Below are 17,653 nucleotides of genomic sequence, written 5' to 3' on the forward strand. Positions count from 1 at the left end.
CTTTGACGCTTGTCAGTCCAGCATAAATGGCAAGCGGGCATTTCAAGGCCCTTCAAAAAACAGGACGTCGTAGATGAAAGGTGGCGTGTGCGTGCGTGCATGTGCGTGCGTGCATGTGTGTGCACTGACCAGTCTGTTTGAAAAATGGGGGGTGGTGATGGCGAGGTGACTGGCTGGCTGGCTGGGTGGGGTGGGTGTTGTTCTACTGCGGTCCAACGTCGTCGGAGTCCTGCCCCTTAGCTGCTGATTGGCTGGACGCGCACCCAAGGGGGGAAAGTTTGAATAAAATACAAGAGCATGGCACCCGGGCGGAGTGCAAGGGACTCGCGCGGCCGATCTTCGACAGGCCCTCGCCGAGCCAAATTGTCTCTCGGGGCCACTTCCGCTTGTTGTTTTGGGACAAACGAAAGAAACGGAGGCTCGCTGACGTGAAGGATGAGGGGGATCAAGATGACGGCGGTCCGGGCCGCCTCGTCGCTGCTGCCGCTCGTGCTGGTCGTCATGCAGTCCGGGGCCGGGCTGTGCGCGCGCAGGTTCCGCGGCGGCCGCAACCCGCAACCGCGGCGCGCGCCCCCGCCGCCGCCGGCGCCCGCCCACCGGGGCGACGTCGCCGAGAGCTTCCCGCTGGATTTCACCGCCGTGGAGGAGAACATGGACAACTTCATGACGCAAGTTAAGAACCTGGCCCAGTCGCTGTACCCGTGCTCGGCGCAGAAGCTGGACCACGACATGAGGCTCCACTTTGTGGACAACGCCTCGGTCACGTGCAACGACGGAAGCCCGGCCGGGTACGTCAAAGGCGCTTGGGCCGACGGGCCTCGCGAGCTCTTCTTTTTCTTTGGTTCTCGTCGTTGCCAAGTTGGGGAGCCCAAGTCGGGGGCTCCGTTTGGGGTCGCGCATTGCCACGGTCGTTTCTTGGTCGACAGTCTGTTGTTGTGTCACTTCCACTTCCACGCCCCCCCCCTCCCATCGCTAGACGCAGGTTGGCCCGTCCTCCACGTGTGACCCGTTCATCTCTTGTTCTTTCTTTCTGTCGTTCTGTGAACAAAATCTTTTCAGTGGTGCAAAATGATGTGACGCGGTTTAGGACGGCGCGTCAAGGCAGACGAATAACCACCAGCAGGAACGTTTGACTTCACTTTTGTTTTGGAGACAAAAAAAAGGGGCGGGGGGGTGGATCCGGGCTTCCCCCGGCTTTCACGAGAACGCTTGTCAGCAGCAGAAGCGCGCTAAAGTCGTCAACTGTTGAGGGACGAAGCTCGCGGCTCACCGGCAGATGTTCCTGTTCGATTTCTGCTCTCGGTTGGGCTGTCAGCGGCTCCCGTTTGCGGACTCGTGACGTCATTATGTCCGCGCCTGGAAAGATGGGATTCGTCTGGGGAATTTGCGCCTGCACTGGCTCGATGATTTCAAGACGCGAGACCGAGAATAGCCAAGCGGGCAGCGTCCTTTTCGCCATTGCCGCGGTCTGCGCGGCCTTTTTGGGACGTTGGCGTGTTTCTTCTTGTTGTGACGTCTTCTTGGATGTCCCCCAGGTATTATCTGAAGGAATCCAGAGGAAGCAGGCGCTGGTTGATCTTCCTGGAGGGTAAGTCCAAAGCATGGATGCACCCGCCACCTGTCCGTCTACTTTGGAAGCCATTAGGCCAGAGCAGTTTTTGGGGAACTGACTGGCTGCTTGTCCCCCCCCCCCCCCCCTCACGCAGGCGGCTGGTTCTGCTTCAACAAAGAGAACTGCGACAGCCGATACGAGACCATGAGGGGCCTGATGAGCTCGTCCAAGTGGCCTCAAAGCAAAACGGGTCGGCCTCACCACATTTCACCCTTTTTCTCATCCCAATCGGACCGCCGACATTGTCCTTGCGCATGCGGAATCCCGCGTGTGGAAGGCGGCAACGTCACTAGAAAGCCTCCAGCGCTCTTTAACTCCTTCACTGCCAGTCACAAATTGATTCAGGAATTGAAAAGATGGCGTCATTCCCAAATTGCTTGGGGTTTTGCTTTTTCTTGTTTGGGAGCCGATGAAGCGCTGGCCGTTTTTCCCTTTCCACAAGGGGGCAGGATTTTACCTTTTGTCCATGTGAGCGCTTTGTGCCAGCTTCAGCTGTTGTTAAAGCGCCACATCAACCAATATGGATGGATTGTATTTTGGACAGCCGCCTCAATTTCAAGCTCTGATAACTACAGAGCCATCCCATTTAGGAATGAACTCTTTTTTTCCCGTGAAACAAGAGACTCAGGTTTCTTACGCTGCATTGAATGTTGATGTAGACCTAAACCTCAATATTGTGTGTGTCCTGGAATTGGAGTGACCATGACAAAAACCCTGGCACTGTAGGGCACCCATTTTTGTGGAGCCACGCCTGGCAGTGAAGGAGTGAAATGACTTTTTTCTTTGGCGGAGGTCCAGGACTCCCGTCCTGGAGGACCCGCTGTCAATATCTGTCGTCCTCCCACGCGCGGGATTGAACCGTTGTCGGGCTTTTGCAGAGCTCGGCCATGAGCCCGTCCTTTGGATCCGAGGCAGAGGAGGGAAACCCCTCCAAAAAGAAAGCAAATGGCCCATTGGGACCCAAGCAAATGACTTGTTTGCGCAGGAGGAAGCGGCGGACGTCAGTCTCCATCTTTGATTCGTGCGCTCGTGCCGCTGACAAGGATGACGAGGCTCTCCAGGCGTCCGCCAGTGCCGGCCGGCGGCTAATGTGTCTGCTGACCAACGTGGCTGCTAACGTGTCTGCTAACATGTCTGCTAATGTGTGTGCGCAGGCACCGGGATCCTATCTCCGCTGCCGGAGGAAAACCCTCACTGGTGGAATGCCAACATGGTGTAGGTTGACTCGCGTTGTTGCAGTTTGTTTGGCATGGCAAAGTTGGGCGCAAACATCGGCTAACTTGAAGGTTGTGGCTCCAGGTACATCCCGTACTGCTCCAGCGACGCGTGGAGTGGCGCCAGCGGCAAAACCGAGCCGAGTAAGTTGCGGCTCGACGTTCCCCGTCGCAGCCCGGAGAGCAAGCTAAGTTGACACCTTTGTTTTGTGTGCTGCGAGCAGGCGGCTACGCTTTTATGGGCTCGCTGATCATCCAAGAGGTGGTTGAAGCGCTGCTCAAGAAGGGACTGGACGGCGCAAAGGTTCTGCTGCTCGCCGGGAGCAGGTGCGTTGGAGCGCGCCGTCCTTCAAAGGCCCGTGGCCAATCTGAAGATGTGCCATCCCACTCGGGCGCAGTGCCGGCGGGACGGGGGTGCTGCTGAACGTGGACCGCGTGTCGGAGCTCTTGGAGGCGCTGGGCCACACGGGGATCCACGTGCGCGGCCTGGCGGATTCCGGCTGGTTCCTGGACAACAAGCAGTACCACTTGAGCGACTGCTTGGATGCGCTCAGCTGCGCTCCCACCGAGACCATCAAGAGAGGCATCAAGTAGGCGCTCGCTATGCGCCGGCGGCGGCGCACGCCTTTATTCCACCGCGCTCCTTCGCCGACTTTGTCCGGCGCCAACTGAGCAACTCGCCGTTTTGGGGAACTTGAGGCTCTCCCTCGCAAATGGAGTTCCTCATTTCGGCGGTACTTGAAGCGCTCCGTTTTGTTGTGGTCCTCCATGAACGGGGGGCGACTCCAAATGAACGGCGCTCTGCCAAATCCTGAGCGGGCGAGCCACGCAGACCTTTCGGGGCGCCATCGTGCGCAGATTGGCAATCTGGCAAAAATAAAAGCGCGTCGTCACATGTCAATCAGCGGCTCCATGCCTGAAACCTGACAGGAGACTGACAAATTCGGACAGTCGCACTCTCAGCAGATGTTGCTTTATTTTGCTATGCGAGCGCGCCGCCTACTGGACTGTGCGGGGAACTGGAAGCGCTGCGCTGCGCTCAGCTCACTGACCTCCTCCGCTGTGTCTCTGACGTCCTCGCCAGGTACTGGGGCGGAGTGGTCCCAGAGAAATGCAGACAAGCTCACGAAGGAGAAGAGTGGAAGTGTTTCTTTGGCTACCGAGTCTTTCCGTCCATTCAAAGTACGCTGGGGCCTCGTGGATATCTAGCTGACGGATCCACGAGGCGTCTGAAGCTTTTTTGTGGCCATTTTAGGCCCGGTCTTTGTGGTGCAGTGGCTGTTCGACGAGGCCCAGTTGACCGCGGACAACATTCACTTGACGGGACAGCCCGTGCAGGAAGGCCAGTGGCGTTACATCCAAAATCTGAGCGTTGAGTTGAGGACGACGCTCCAAGATGTGCCGTAAGTTTACTTTGGGTGGGCGCTTGGGGGGGAACCTGCTTGATTGAAAAATGTCTCCCATTTTAGAGCCACGTTCGCCCCGGCGTGCCTCTCCCACGAAGTCATCACCAGAACGTGAGTTGAAAGCGCCGAGCGCGAAGGTGGGCCCTTCGCCGCCGCAGCGTTTGCGAGTGAGTGAAGGGCGCCCTCTTGCGTCTCCTCGCAGCTACTGGACGGACGTGCAGGTGAAAGGGACGTCCTTGCCCCGGGCGCTGCACTGCTGGGACCGCAGCCTCCAGGACGGCGGGACCAAGCAAGCCCCGCCCAAAGGCTGCCCGTTGCATTTGATGGACAGCTGCCCGTGGCCGCACTGCAACCCCACCTGCCCCGCCGTCCGGGACCAGTTCACGGGCCAGGAGATGAACGTCATCCAGTTCCTCATGCACATGGGCTTTGACGTGCAGAAGATGGCCCAGCAACAGGGCTTGGAGCCCGGCAAGCTACTGGGCATGCTGAGCAGCGGCAGCTAAAGGGACGGCGCACCGAAAAGCCCGCCCGCCCCCCCTCTACAGTATCTTCAAGCTCAAGTCCCAGGGGGGATGCGGCTGCTGGTCTCTGTGGCCATACCTGATACCTCCAACGACCACCGTCTTCCCTCTTATGACACACTTCCTGTATCTCAAATGCAAAAACCAACCCAGACCGTTCCGATTAGCGGCTGCGTATGACGGCCGGGATATTTATTCGCCCACGGGCAAGATCTCCGGCACGCTATTATTTGTGCAAACCTTTTGGGGATACTATTAAAGGTAAATGAAGTCAGAAAACAATGACGACAGAGAATTGCAGCCAAGAGCAAAATCAGTGAGGATGCAAAGATGGACGCAGATGGCGGCAGGCGTGAGCGGATGCCGCAGTCTTAAGTTGGCACTAGGGTTCCGTGACGTGCCGCCGCTCCCGTTTTGGTTGGCAACCGCCTTGGTTGACTGGCCGCAAAGCGACGGGGCGTTTCCACCAGCTGCCTGTCGAGTTTCTACAATCTTTGTCGGACGTGGAATGAGTGCACCGTGCCCCTAATTGGCTCCTAAAAAGCCTGGATGACCACAGATGGACAACAGGTGGGCCAATTGGCCTGCAGTTGTCACAGCTGGACACCACCGCGTCCTGGAAAGAGCATCACTCCAACTTGTCAAACAAGCGATTGCTTCTCTCATCGGCATGCTTGCACGGCGACTCCGTCGTGCTCTTGGTCCTCATCCGCAGGCACTTTGGGCTCAGCGGGATGAGCTCCGTGCACAAACACACCAGAGTCATCTCAAGTAGCTCATTTCAAGCCCCTCAGAACCCTCAGAGCAAGGCAAAGGGAGACAAATGTGATGCGTTGAGGATGTTTCTAGTCTGTGGGTTCTTTCAGGTCTCCATTCCAGGCTTTGATTTCAACTTTGAAGAGACTGACAATGCTGTCTTTGGAAGGGCAGATTTTCCTCAAAACATCCACAGAAAACACGCTTATTGATTATTTGAACCTATTTTTCGCAGGGGAAACTCCAACTACATCGGCGATAATATGCGTTTATTGATGCAGGTATAAATCCTATTTATCGCTGCTCTTTTTTTCCGTAGAGAAATGATTCTTTGTCAAATTGTAAATACATGGCTGCTTTGTGCCACCTTTCGCCCCTAAATATGTTGCGTGTCTTTGCTTGACCCAGAAGAGAAGATCCAATCGATGGAAAAACAAAGCGAGCCCCCCCCCCCCCCCCCCTAACTGTTGTTGACTTGCTGTTAGCTTATTAGCCCAAGAGTTTTTCCACTTGAATGCAGCAGGCTCAATCAGAATCAGAAAACCTTTACTCGTCCCACAATGGGGAAATTTGCAGTGTGTTGAGCTGCTTTGGTGCTAATATGTTAGCTATTTGAGGGCATTCTACACCATCAAATGCGCAGGGATCCTTTGGCTCTGCCTCCTCCATTTTTTGGAGTGACTTTATTTCTTTTTTTTTAATTTACTGTAACCTAATTTTCAACTATATAACTTAACATTGGTTGCGCTTGTTTGGAGAAAAATACATCAATAATAAATGGAGTGATATAGTGCAAAACAGGCAGTCAAGTCAATGTTGTTTTGCTTTGCAGAAGCAAAGAGACTCACGAGTTTGTTGAGGAGTTGGTCCAGTTTGGACTATTTGGAGCATTCCAAGTGTCGCTCCACCAGCGTGCAGTTGAGCAAAACAAGTTTCTGTTGACATGCTGGAAAAGACTTGCAACTTGAGGTTTCTCCTGCTCACCGTGTGATCCATATTCACAAACACCCTTGCCTGTTTTTTCCATCAGAATAGCCAGTATGTAATGTGAATTGAACATCCCATAATACAAATATCACAAGTACAGGAAGTATTTTGGGTAAGTACCAATTCATGTTCAAGTTGGGAGCTGCGATCTAGCCGCGCTTGTGTCTAATTTTCTGCTAGGACGCTGCGTAATTGGCGTCCCGTGTGGGCGTCTCCGCCTTTGGCCCTGTTATTACACCGCCTCTAAGTGGCACTTTGAGAGGGCAGGCGCTTTCAGACGGCAGGCGCTGCGACTTAGGCTCCCGAGAAAGACGACTCCCCTGCCACATGTCAGCTCCCACCCCGCCGCGGAATACAGTGGCCCTATTTATAGCCCTGGCCGGGGGCCTGGAACCCGGGGCGCGGCCAGCCCGAGCAATCCGCCAGCGAGCGCGCTCAGACCCAAAGCAAACGGCGACCAGGGAGGACCGTCCGTGTTGTTTCATCAAAGGCTGGAATGGCGACGGCGAGCAAAGAAGAAGCCAACCTTTTGCTCAACGGGGGCCTTGTTGGGTGACCTGAGCCGAGAAGGGTCGCGGCACGGGGCTGGGGTCGGGTTACGCCAGAGAACCAGATTTGGTGCCAGGGGCTGGACGACAAACCCGGATGGTTTCTTCAGCCCTCCAGCCACGTCTGATCCACGGGAAAGAGTGAAGTTCTCTGGGACAAGTCAAGTGCAGCACGACCTCTAAAAGGCAAGCAAGAAAGCGGTCCAGACTACTTCCTGAACAAGCGCCACCCTCACGGACCATGGACACTCACGGTGGACACTACCTCAACAGAGAAGCCGTGTTGTCGCCTTTGGGCGCAGCCCGAATGTGCCAGCTGCTCTTTGGCTCCAGCATCATGGCCCTCGCGTCGCACGGCGCGGGCTATGGCGCCGGCTATGGCTACTTTTGCATGTTTGCGTGGTGCTTCTGCTTTGCCGTCACACTGGTGGTGTTCAGCCTGGACGTCACGCGACTCCACGTCTGCATGCCCATCGCGTGGGACAACTTGACTGTGGCCTTCGCCATGCTGGCGACGCTCATGTACGTCACCGCCTCCGTCATGTACCCCGTCTACTTCCTGGAAGCCGACTGCCCCGACGAGGAGCGAGCCTACCGCATCGCTGTGACCGTCGTCTCCGGCGTGTCGGTCTTCCCTTACGCCGCCGAAGTGTTCATAACTCGCGCCAAACCGGGCGCGGTGGTGGGCTACATGGCAACGCTCTCGGGTCTCCTCAAGGTGGTCCAGGGATATGTGGCCTGCATTATTTTCGGAGCGCTGGACAACCGTAGCGAGTATGATAACTACGTCGCCACCGAGTACTGCGTGGTGGTGTACAGCCTGTGCTTCTCCGTCACCGTGCTGGTGGTCCTGCTGACCATATCGGGCAGGACGTCGTCCCTACGCTTCCCCTTTGATCGCTTTGTCATCATCTACAACTTTGTGGCCGTGCTCCTCTACCTCAGCACGGCGCTGGTGTGGCCCATCTTCAGCTTTGACAAGAAGTACAGCTTGACCAATCGGCCGGAGGTCTGTCCACGTGGCCAATGCACTTGGGACAGTAAGCTGGTGGTGGCCGTCTTCACCGCCCTCAACCTCTTCCTTTACTTTGTCGACTTGATCTACTCACAGAGGATTCGCTTTGTCACCAGTGCCGCTGTCTAAGTGTCCATCTATCCGTCCGTCTACCCGTCCCTCCGTCCGTCCATACATCCTTTTTATAATATGCAGATGTGCCAGGGGACGTGTTCAAATGGAATAGCCGTCCCCTTTTTGAAAAACTCGTCCGTGACAACAGGTGTGCAAACATTTGGAGTGCATGTCATCATGAGCAACAAAGAGACAGTAAGAGCGATGTCTTCTTCCTGACGCAGAGGCCTTCAAATTGAACGGTCGGACGTCCGGAATGATTGAAGGCCTTCAATGGTTCCCTTCGTGCTGGATCGACCAAGATTAGGGCGAGAATTGAAGGTCGCGTCACTATCAAATAAATCGTGTCAAACTTGAGCAAAAAAAAGTTGGCCTCCATCATTGTCGTCGTTGCATGATTGTTGAGCGACTCGTGAACCAAGTCACGTGACAAAACACGACGTCTGTTCAAAGAGACACGAAAAAGGACGGGTGTCTTCAAAACATGGCGGAAAGAGCTCAAGAAGCCTCGCGCGCTTCCGGGTCAACACCTGTTCCTGAATTGAGCTTGTTGCGCCAGGGTCAACGGTCGGTTGTTGCTACGAGACAGCAGCTCTTCAAGAATCAAGGCAAATGGTCAAATCCAAGCCAAGTGGAGGCAGCGATTGTTTTGCCCTCTAGCGAGGTCGCCACAATCTCTTGAAATTGGATTGAAATGTGGAGACTTTTTGGAACTCTTATTTTCAATCCGCACTTTATCAAATGATGATCACAGAGAATTATTAGCGCTTCTTTGCAGCTAAATTCCGCCAGAGTTGATTGGACTTTTTGCCCTCCATGCAGGCCTGCAAGTTGATTAACTTAACAAAAGCAAGTTGCCTAACTTGACACGTGTACGTTATTTTCCTCCATGTGGATGGTCGTAAAATAGCGCAGAACTTTGTGGGAGAACAATGACTTGTGACTTGACAGCTTTGAAAGGTACTTAAAATAAAATGGCTTATTAAAAAATGCTGAAAAACGAAGAAAAAAAAATAACTGTACCAAAACAAAGAAACTAAGCTAGCTGGCTCTCTAGCTAGCTGGCTCTCTAGCTATCTGGCTAGCTGGCTCTCTAGCTATCTGGCTAGCTGGCTCTCTGGCTTTCTGGCTCTCTGGCTTTCTGGCTCTCTGGCTTTCTGGCTCTCTGGCTATCTAGATAGCTGGCTCTCTGGCTATCTAGATAGCTGGCTCTCTGGCTATCTGGATAGCTGGCTCTCTAGCTATCTGGATAGCTGGCTTTCTAGCTATCTGGATAGCTGGCTTTCTAGCTATCTGGATAGCTGGCTTTCTAGCTAGCTGAGTTACTTCCGGGTGGGGTGAACGCTGGCGGGTGTGGCTGCCGCTGCTCACAGAAAAAAAACTTCCTGTGACTGTAAAGTCTCAGCACAATGGGTGAGAGCCTTCAGCTGGTCTGCCCCCAAACTTTGGAAGTCACTTCCTCCCAACATTGGTAACATGGATTCTCTTCCCACCTTAAAGTCCCATCTCAAAAGACACACATTTAAAATTGCATGTGTCTCTTGTTTTTATTTAGAATTGTATTTTATTTATTGCATTCTATTTGTCATTGTATTTTATTTATTATAGTACCTATGCTTGTCTGTGACTGTAAAGTGTCCTTGAGAGCTTTAAAAGGCACTTAAAATGGTATGTATTATGATTATTATTATTAAAGTGTCCTTGAGAGTTTTGAAAGGCGCTTATAAATGAAATGTATTCTTATTATGAATGAATTTACGATTGTACCTTTTTGTGATCTGTCGATAAGCCCCATGTAAAATGATTGGTGTCCAAGGTGAATTTCATTGTGACTTGTCTTCACTTATTGTCTGTTAGTTTGATACAGCTTCTCTTTTTTCCATAAGATGAATAAAATGTTGGAGGAGGAAAAAAGGGGTAATCCACATTGCTTGTGTGGCACTTGATGACCCAGTGGCATTGCGGCCAGGCGGACTTATAGAATGGCCGCGTGGTTTTTTTCCCGCTCCAAAAAAAGCTGTCGGGCGACCCACTTGGGCGAACGTCTTTCTGCCAGCCAAAGTCATGAAGGACGTCGAGGTGTGCTTGTCCTACATGAGGGAGGCCGGCGACTTGGTCTTTGTGGAGCTGCTCCAAGCCCACCGACGTGCACACTCAATGTTGCCTCGACAAACCACAAAGAAAGATAGTCGGTCAGAAAATTACAATCGTCTGTACTTTGTCGGACAAAAAAGAAACACATTTTTACCATTGAAAAAGTAAAAAAATGGGATCCAATTTCACACAAAGGAAAGTTCTCGCAACACTATTTTACCTTGCAAAAAGGCTGTTGCGCTAGCTAGTCATTCTGACAGCAGTCCGAGCGTTTTAACAGTAACCAAAATGGTAGCTTTTCATAGCCGTTGCAAATACTCGTGAGAGAATAATGATGCACAGCCGTGTCAATCATTGGTCTGGGAACTCGATAACCATTTTATTCTGCGTCTTAAAAAGACTTTACAATTTACGGGTATCACATGATCAGCTCGTTTCGCAGGTGACATCAATCAGTGAAATGTCCCCAATCATGTCTTTGCCTCACACACACTCAACAAAGGCAATGTCTAATGGACAAAAAAAGGGGAATGCCCAAACATTGACCACAGATGAACAGATCCTTGAAAAAATAAAATATCAATAGAGGGTGGGGGTCAACCTCAGCCCAACTTGCCTCTCGTGCGCCAGACCGGATCCAAGAGAGAGTTGTTCATCTTGCCAGGTGTCTGCCTGCCTGAGCCACTTCCCTTCAACCAAAGCCCCTCCCGTCTTCTTTCCGCCGACATTTTTCCTGACCAAAATTCGTCGAGTGGTTGGCGCGCAGGCTTCATTCACAGTGCAGGGGTCGCGAGTTTAAGACCCGGTCCGGCCTCCCTGTGTGGAGTTTGCATCTTCTCCCCGGGCCGGTGTGGATTTTCTCCTCCGGTTTGCTCTCACATTCCAAAAACATGCTGATCGAACACTCTCAATTGTCCCGAAGTGTGAGAGTTACTGGTTGTTTTTGTCTGCGTGCCCAGCGATTGGCTAGAAACCTATTCAGGGTGCCGCCGCCCCCCTCCCCCCACCTCGCCTCGTCTCGTTCCCGGAAGACGACCGGGATAAGCTCCAATTCGCGACACTATTTGACCAAGTTCTAGAAAGTACGTACGTGAAACCAAGGCTGAGACCGCTCCTCCCTTGAATTATCGCGAGACGTTCACCAGACGCATTGAAGTCTCGCGTTATTGCGTCACCCGCCAGATAGCCGGCTTTTCGTCCCGCTCAATGTCATTCCGCCATTTGATTGTGCTCGATATGAACTCCATTGTTCTGAAACCTTCGTCGTCCCACTTACCTGTCTGTGTTTCACGACCAAAACGTGAGGCAAAAGTGTCGTTTGTAGTTTTATGTCGCCATGTGTTAGTGGACGATGACTAATTCCTCTCCGTTCCGAAGACGGCCGCGTGTCTTTTGTTTTCGAGCGTTCGCCGGCATTCACTTTATTTTAATTAAAGTGTAATGAATGTGTGTGGTCGCCCGCTAGATGGTGCCATTTCCCTGTCATTCAATTCCTGTTCCCTCACGTTTGAAGACTCAACTTGATTCAACAACGAGACTTAACATCACCCCCCCCCAATTCACCTTCAATTTCATTCAACTTTCGACATCAACTTCAACCTCAATGTCAACTTCAGAGTACAGAACCCCCCCCCCCCAAGTATCCCTCTTCAATGTTCCTCCTTATCCAAAGGCTTCATTTTATTCCGACCCAGTCATCTATTGGCCCCCCTTTGTCACAACATCTCTCCTCCTATTTGTATTTGCCTGTATTGTTGATTTCCCCCAGTAAACGTATTTAAACTCCCCCTTGAAGCCACGTCTCTTCATGCATGTGCTCTGACCGGCGCACCAACTGGTCTACAGTTAGCCCCCTAACGAATCAGCTCCTATCGCCTCCCCGACAGTTCATGTAATTTCAAATATACGGGGTCAAAGAAAAAAGGCCAAAATTATCACCGAGGCTCAGTATTCACATGAGACAATGTACATTGAACCATGCGCGAAACGATTAGTGAGTCAAATGCGGTAATTATTGCAGATAGTTGTTCATTTGTCAATGCGCTGGTACCAATACAGGTTCGGCTCTTCAAATCAAGCACGTCTCGTGGAAATTTGGCGTCACCTGATGGCAGTAATATGTGACTACTACGATAAGAGTATTTATTTTCATTGTTGTTCTCCATTCATTCCGTTTTGAAGTGCATGTAGGTCATATTTATCGATTTGTTGGCATACCATATATTCAATTTGTTTATTTTTATTATTTTCTGACCAAATCAATACAAATCATCTAGCTGAGCAATAATGAAGGAATAGCACGCCGAATGAAATGATGTGGCGGCCCAGGTTTGGCCTTGACTTGGACACCTGCGCTTGAACCTCTTTCCACATCCTCCCGCCGCACGTGTGCTTTCTCCAACGTGATACCAACAAAGGACACGTCGTCTGCTCTCATCAAATCGAATAAAGATTGCCTTGTTGGGAGCGACCGGTCCTCCTGTCGCGTGTCATCGTCCAGGCGGCTGATTGTTTCCTCGGCTTGTCTGAAGTGCCGTTGACGGCGAAAAGTGCCGCCGCAAGCAATCAGACACTGGCGGAGACGCTCTGACCCCAGTGGAAGTGGCTCATTACCCGTGTCAGCGAGGCCTTCACAAAGTGCCGCATCGTGTTTGGAAACGATTTTACTCCTGACCAGATCCCAAATCTATCCGTGATGCAGCCACCTTCCCCAAAAAGTGGCCGAAATGCACAAGGCCAACACATGCAGCCCAAGAGTCGCTTCTGGGATTGAGAATGAAGGGACGTGCTCAAGTTTTGAAAAAGAGAACCCGGCGTCACATTTGCATCCCACAAGAGCGAACGGGCGGGCGCCATCACGGCGACGGGGCCATCACGGCGACGGTGCCATCACGGTGACGGTGCCATCCAAACATGGCCGCACAGCAAACCAGCGTCCACAAACTACCACGAGGCCAAAGGATGAGTACTTTTCCTTGATTTTATTTTTTGGGATCGATACTTGGGGGGGGGGGGGGGCATCATCGTCGGAGACACAGCACAAATACAGATGACTGGATGGAGACAAGGACGGACACGGAAATGCAGACGTTTGGCAGCACACAATTGTTGTTGGAAATCAGAAAAGAAGGCAAAAGTGCCCCATGTGGGATCTCAGTTGTCCACGCAGTCGGCCGAGTCGAGGGAGAAAAAGACGTCGGCTTTGCACTTGAACGTTGCCTTGGGACCAAAGAAGAGTTGACAAGTCAACGGGTTCAGCACCACGTCCCTGATGCAGGCGGGCTGCAAGAGAGCAAAAGATTGGGCACATTCTGCACTGCAGCGATGCAAGTGGACCGAGCGCTCCAAAACCATCGAGGCTCTTTTGTTTTTGCTTCAAATTGGTTGTGAGCATCCTGGTGTGTCCTTTTGTCCAGCGCAAGTCATTTTGGTGGTGATATTTGACTCAGTGCAGCCTGTTCGTCCTGCCCACCTACCCACCCGCGCGACAGTGCACAGCGACCCGGACGGATGCAGGCCACGGAAACGCATCAAATCGGATGTCCGTCCGTCCGTCCATTGCTAAGCAAACGGACAGCGACTCGCACGGAGAAAAGTCAGCCTAAATTGACGGTGGCGTGTGTTGAATTTGTGAATGGCGACACAATGCCCGTCCAACACTCACCGTCGTCCGCAGGCCAAAAGGCAGCTCTTGACTTTCCGGAAGCCAAGCAGGCGAGCGCTCCGCGCCGGCTCCTCTTCGGACGAAGGGCGACCTGCGGATACCGGCCAGCAAGCCGGACGCCCTGCCCACCGAGCGGTAGCTGGGAGCTGCCGCCTGCTTGTACCAGGCGGCAGCGGGGGCGCCGCATAGCACCAGGGCGCAGAGAACCGCGCAGGACAAGAGCAGGAGTTGCGCAGCCATGTGTCCGCCTTGAACGCTGGAGATTCGCTTTGGAACAGACGGCGTGGTGTCGCCAGCGAGGATGCGCTGGCTCGCCCATTTGGCCCCACTCTTATACTCTTACCCACCCGGTAATTGCTGTGGTACGCCAGCCGCGGGAGGTGGTCGACCCCTTCCCCACACACGCACCGCAAATGCTTCATGTTCTGTTGTGCGCCTGCGCCCCCTCCCCATCGTGACGCTGACCGGATTTCCAACGGGCACCGACCGCCGGCGAGCACTTTGGAAATGGCTGACGCCGACTGACTAACTGTTTTGCCCTTTCCACACACAAGTTGGTGCAACGGCCATCTCAAAGGCCCACTAAAATTGCATTTTCTGTCTAGCTTTATCTCTTTTTTCTATTTAGAATTGTATTTTATTCATTCTTGTATCTGTTTTTCATTCTATGCTTGTCTGTGACTGTGAAGTGTCCTTGAGAGTTTTGAAAGGAGCTTGAAAATAAAATGTGTTATTATTATTATACAAATGTTTCCATCCACCTGACAAGAAAAGAAGAAGAAGTGCAGTCGTCCAGCCGGCGAGCAGCACCTGCGTCTGCCTGCCGCAACATTGCAACGAGCGGCCAGACTGCAAGTTGATTGGAATCTTCCGCTTTGGCCGAGGCGGTTCATTGTATTCTTACCCAGTGGTGGAAAAGCAAAACGGCCTTGTCCGAATAGCCTTCAACGACTCTCACCCCCCACCCCCCGTGCCGCATGCCACAACCAGAACATGCAAACTCTCCACGGGAAGCCCGCCGTCCTTGGACAATGCCGCCCCTGTAGGTGTCCCTTTGGACCAAACTTGAATAAGAACCCCCACCCCTTCAGATGGGTGTGATTCCACCAATGATTCGCTCGCACGCTCCCCTTGGCAGCAAATGCGCGAGTGGCCGGGTCCAGGTCTTGACCCGAAACCCGACCCCCGCCGATTGAGGACCTGTGCTCATTGAGAATCTGGAATGACGCCATGGATCGAGCGCAGCTATTTATACCCGGGTGATAGCAGTCCGTCTTATCGGCGAACCCAGGATGTGCGCGTGTGCAGTTTCCAGAGCCGAAGGCTGGCCGGGCTCACGCGGCTGGCGTTTGGACGCCGACCGCTTCTTGCGCCCCTTGCCCCTGCCCCCGCCGGCCTGGATCACTTCCGTACAAACAGAGGTTATCTCCCAGTGGACAGAGATCAAGCAGCAACGGGCGGGCGCTATCGGAAGAGCTTGAGACGGAAAGATAGCTGCCGCCCGCTGCTTTGGACTTCATATCGTACGTTGCCACCGGATGATTGCGAGCCTCTGATGTCATTCCAGTCAGAGTATGCTCACGTTTTGGTGAGAACGGCCCTTTGCCTTTGGAAGGACCTCATTTGAGCTTGCGTCAACAGCGTTAATTCCGCCTGTAGGTTTTGCTTTTTACTTGGCTTTTGCCAAACTCTTCCCCAATGGAGAGCGCTACAAGAACTGTCCAAGGTTTGTGTCTTGGTGATGTTCAAGTGTGTTTGTGTGCGTGCATCCGCAATTGCCTCATGAGTGATTTGCAGAAACACTTCCTTGCTGTGAGGGCTGGCAATGCCCCGCCTGGGCTTTCGCCTCGCGCTACTTTTTTCTGGCTGAAAGCCAAGAGACGGGAGAAGGTCAGAAGTTCCTTCCACTGCCAACAAGTGAGGGCTTTGCAAAACGGTCTTTAGCCTGCCTGAAAAATTAGCACCCTCTGAAGGCATCCTGGCCAAAGTTGCAGCACAAATGCTACTCGGCTCCCAAAAAGTCTCTTCGGTGGAGCTTTGAGATCCATCACTGAAAAAGAGTGTGAGCACTTTTGGGCCTCTCTCTTCTGCCACTGCAAGAGACATCGGTCCGGAGTAACCGCCAACAAAGACTTTGTTATTGGCCTCAAGTTGATTTTCTCGCGATTGCTTCACTTAGCTCTGTGAAATTGCCCTTTTTTACCCCCGGCTTCTGCGGAAATTTTTAGTCAAAAGAAAATGGCCATGTCTGGAGAAGCGCCTGATGGGTTCCCAAGCCCGGCCACGTTGTCAACCCTCTGGATCGGCCAATAAATCCTGCACCACGCAGAGTTTAAAAGCGCAACCAACGGGACAACCGAGGCTTGTTGCCAAGCAACATGGCAGTGTAGCGCTCATCCAACGGTGCGCCCGCCCGCAGCGCCACAAGGCCCTTCATTGTCAGCGCGTGGAAAGATTTAAAAAGAAGCGTTGACAATTGACAATCGCAGACATTTCCGAGACACCGTGGGCGTGGCTCCGACACCATTGAGGAAGTCGAGCGCAAGAGCGCCCCGGCTCATTGGCCAATCAGAAAGGGCCTAGAGCATCAGAAATGCAAAGCGGAGCGGCCTCCGTTGTCGCTTAACCCGCATGCTGGTCTCAAAGCTTTCCATTTTAATCCGCTGCCACCACGCAAGAAGTAGGCCGGTGCGCCCGTCTGGATTGAGGCCAGGAGACGGGACGTCCCAAATCTGTCACTTGGCGGCCAAAGCCAGACCGGGGCCAGGCGTCGGGATCAATAATTTCTTTTCTTTTGTCCACCGCAGCGCCGCAATGTCGGAGGCTTAGCATACCAAATGAGGGCCGACGTAGCCCCCAACAAAGCCAGTTCGGGATGCCGGCAATGATTGGACTTTCCTGGGCCATTGGCAATAATCATAATCATCATCATAATTGTAATCATAATAATACCACGTGGGGAGAAGAAAGAAATGTCATCTGTGCCGCGGTTTGCACATTTTGACCATTTTATTTCTTAGTCTCTTTCAAGACCACTTTACAATGAAGAAGAAAAACAATCGAACCACAGCTGGAACGTTTTGATTCATGATCTGCCCGGCGTTTTGGTGGACAACCTGCACCGGGCCTTTGGACAGCTTGAAGACCCCCCCCCCGAGGATGGCGGGCAGTCACTCTAGTTTGACTGCTCGGCGTGCGGGTCTGGCGGCCGGCAAGCGCGGCTGCACACTTCGCCCAACCAAGCCTCCGTTCGCCTCCTCGGGGTGCCTGTTCATTTTCACGAGCCGCTAAGGAAACGCAGGTCACGGCATATCAGCTCCAAAGATGTTTTTGTGATTTCCCACACAAGGGCCACTCTTGACGCCGCCTCATTGCGTTCCTTCTTGCGTGGCCACGTTGAACGCGAGCGCAAAGGGAGGGCCAGGGACTTCTGAGAGACGTTGTGTCCGTCCGGCTGTTTTTCAGCCGACAGTTAGGACGGCAGAAAAAAAATCATTGTCAGCGCCCTACCCACTCTCGAGGACTTGCACGCTGCAAGAATCCAAACAATGGCACGGAAAATCCTACTGGACCCTCCGCACCCTACCCACCACCTTTTCCAGCGACTCCCCTCAGGCATGCGCGACCGATCCATGCGCACCAAATTCAGCAGACATTGAAACAGCTTCTTCCCTTGTCACCATTAACTCTTTAAGCCAAATAGAAGTGTATAGTTCCTG

At 52.8% G+C, this 17,653-nt stretch overlaps 3 protein-coding genes across 3 annotated transcripts; 2 read left to right on the top strand and 1 right to left on the bottom strand.

The window, feature by feature from the left end:
- Positions 1-207: 207 nt before the first annotated feature.
- notum1a (notum, palmitoleoyl-protein carboxylesterase a) lies at positions 208-4,779 on the top strand. The gene is made up of 11 exons (XM_089018950.1): positions 208-788; positions 1,536-1,588; positions 1,707-1,802; positions 2,767-2,827; positions 2,912-2,970; positions 3,051-3,153; positions 3,225-3,416; positions 3,911-4,008; positions 4,082-4,229; positions 4,296-4,343; positions 4,435-4,779. The coding sequence occupies exons 1-11, from the start codon at positions 436-438 to the stop codon at positions 4,736-4,738; spliced, it is 1,515 nt and encodes a 504-aa protein (XP_088875076.1). The 5' UTR covers positions 208-435; the 3' UTR covers positions 4,739-4,779.
- Positions 4,780-4,932: 153 nt separating this feature from the next.
- On the top strand, positions 4,933-11,557 carry myadml2 (myeloid associated differentiation marker like 2). Its single transcript, XM_089018951.1, has one exon. It carries the CDS (start codon positions 7,289-7,291, stop codon positions 8,189-8,191), a length of 903 nt encoding a protein of 300 aa, XP_088875077.1. The 5' UTR covers positions 4,933-7,288; the 3' UTR covers positions 8,192-11,557.
- A 1,866-nt stretch (positions 11,558-13,423) lies between these two features.
- On the bottom strand, positions 13,424-14,394 carry LOC148885016 (neuropeptide B-like). Its single transcript, XM_089019325.1, has 2 exons — positions 13,935-14,394; positions 13,424-13,552 (listed from the first exon to the last, which is right to left on the bottom strand). The coding sequence occupies exons 1-2, from the start codon at positions 14,172-14,174 to the stop codon at positions 13,424-13,426; spliced, it is 369 nt and encodes a 122-aa protein (XP_088875451.1). The 5' UTR covers positions 14,175-14,394.
- Between the last annotated feature and the right edge of the window lie 3,259 nt (positions 14,395-17,653).

The sequence above is a fragment of the Hippocampus bargibanti genome, linkage group LG17 (assembly GCF_051943395.1).
Source record: "Hippocampus bargibanti isolate YZ-2025 linkage group LG17, ASM5194339v1, whole genome shotgun sequence".
NCBI lineage: Eukaryota > Metazoa > Chordata > Actinopteri > Syngnathiformes > Syngnathidae > Hippocampus > Hippocampus bargibanti.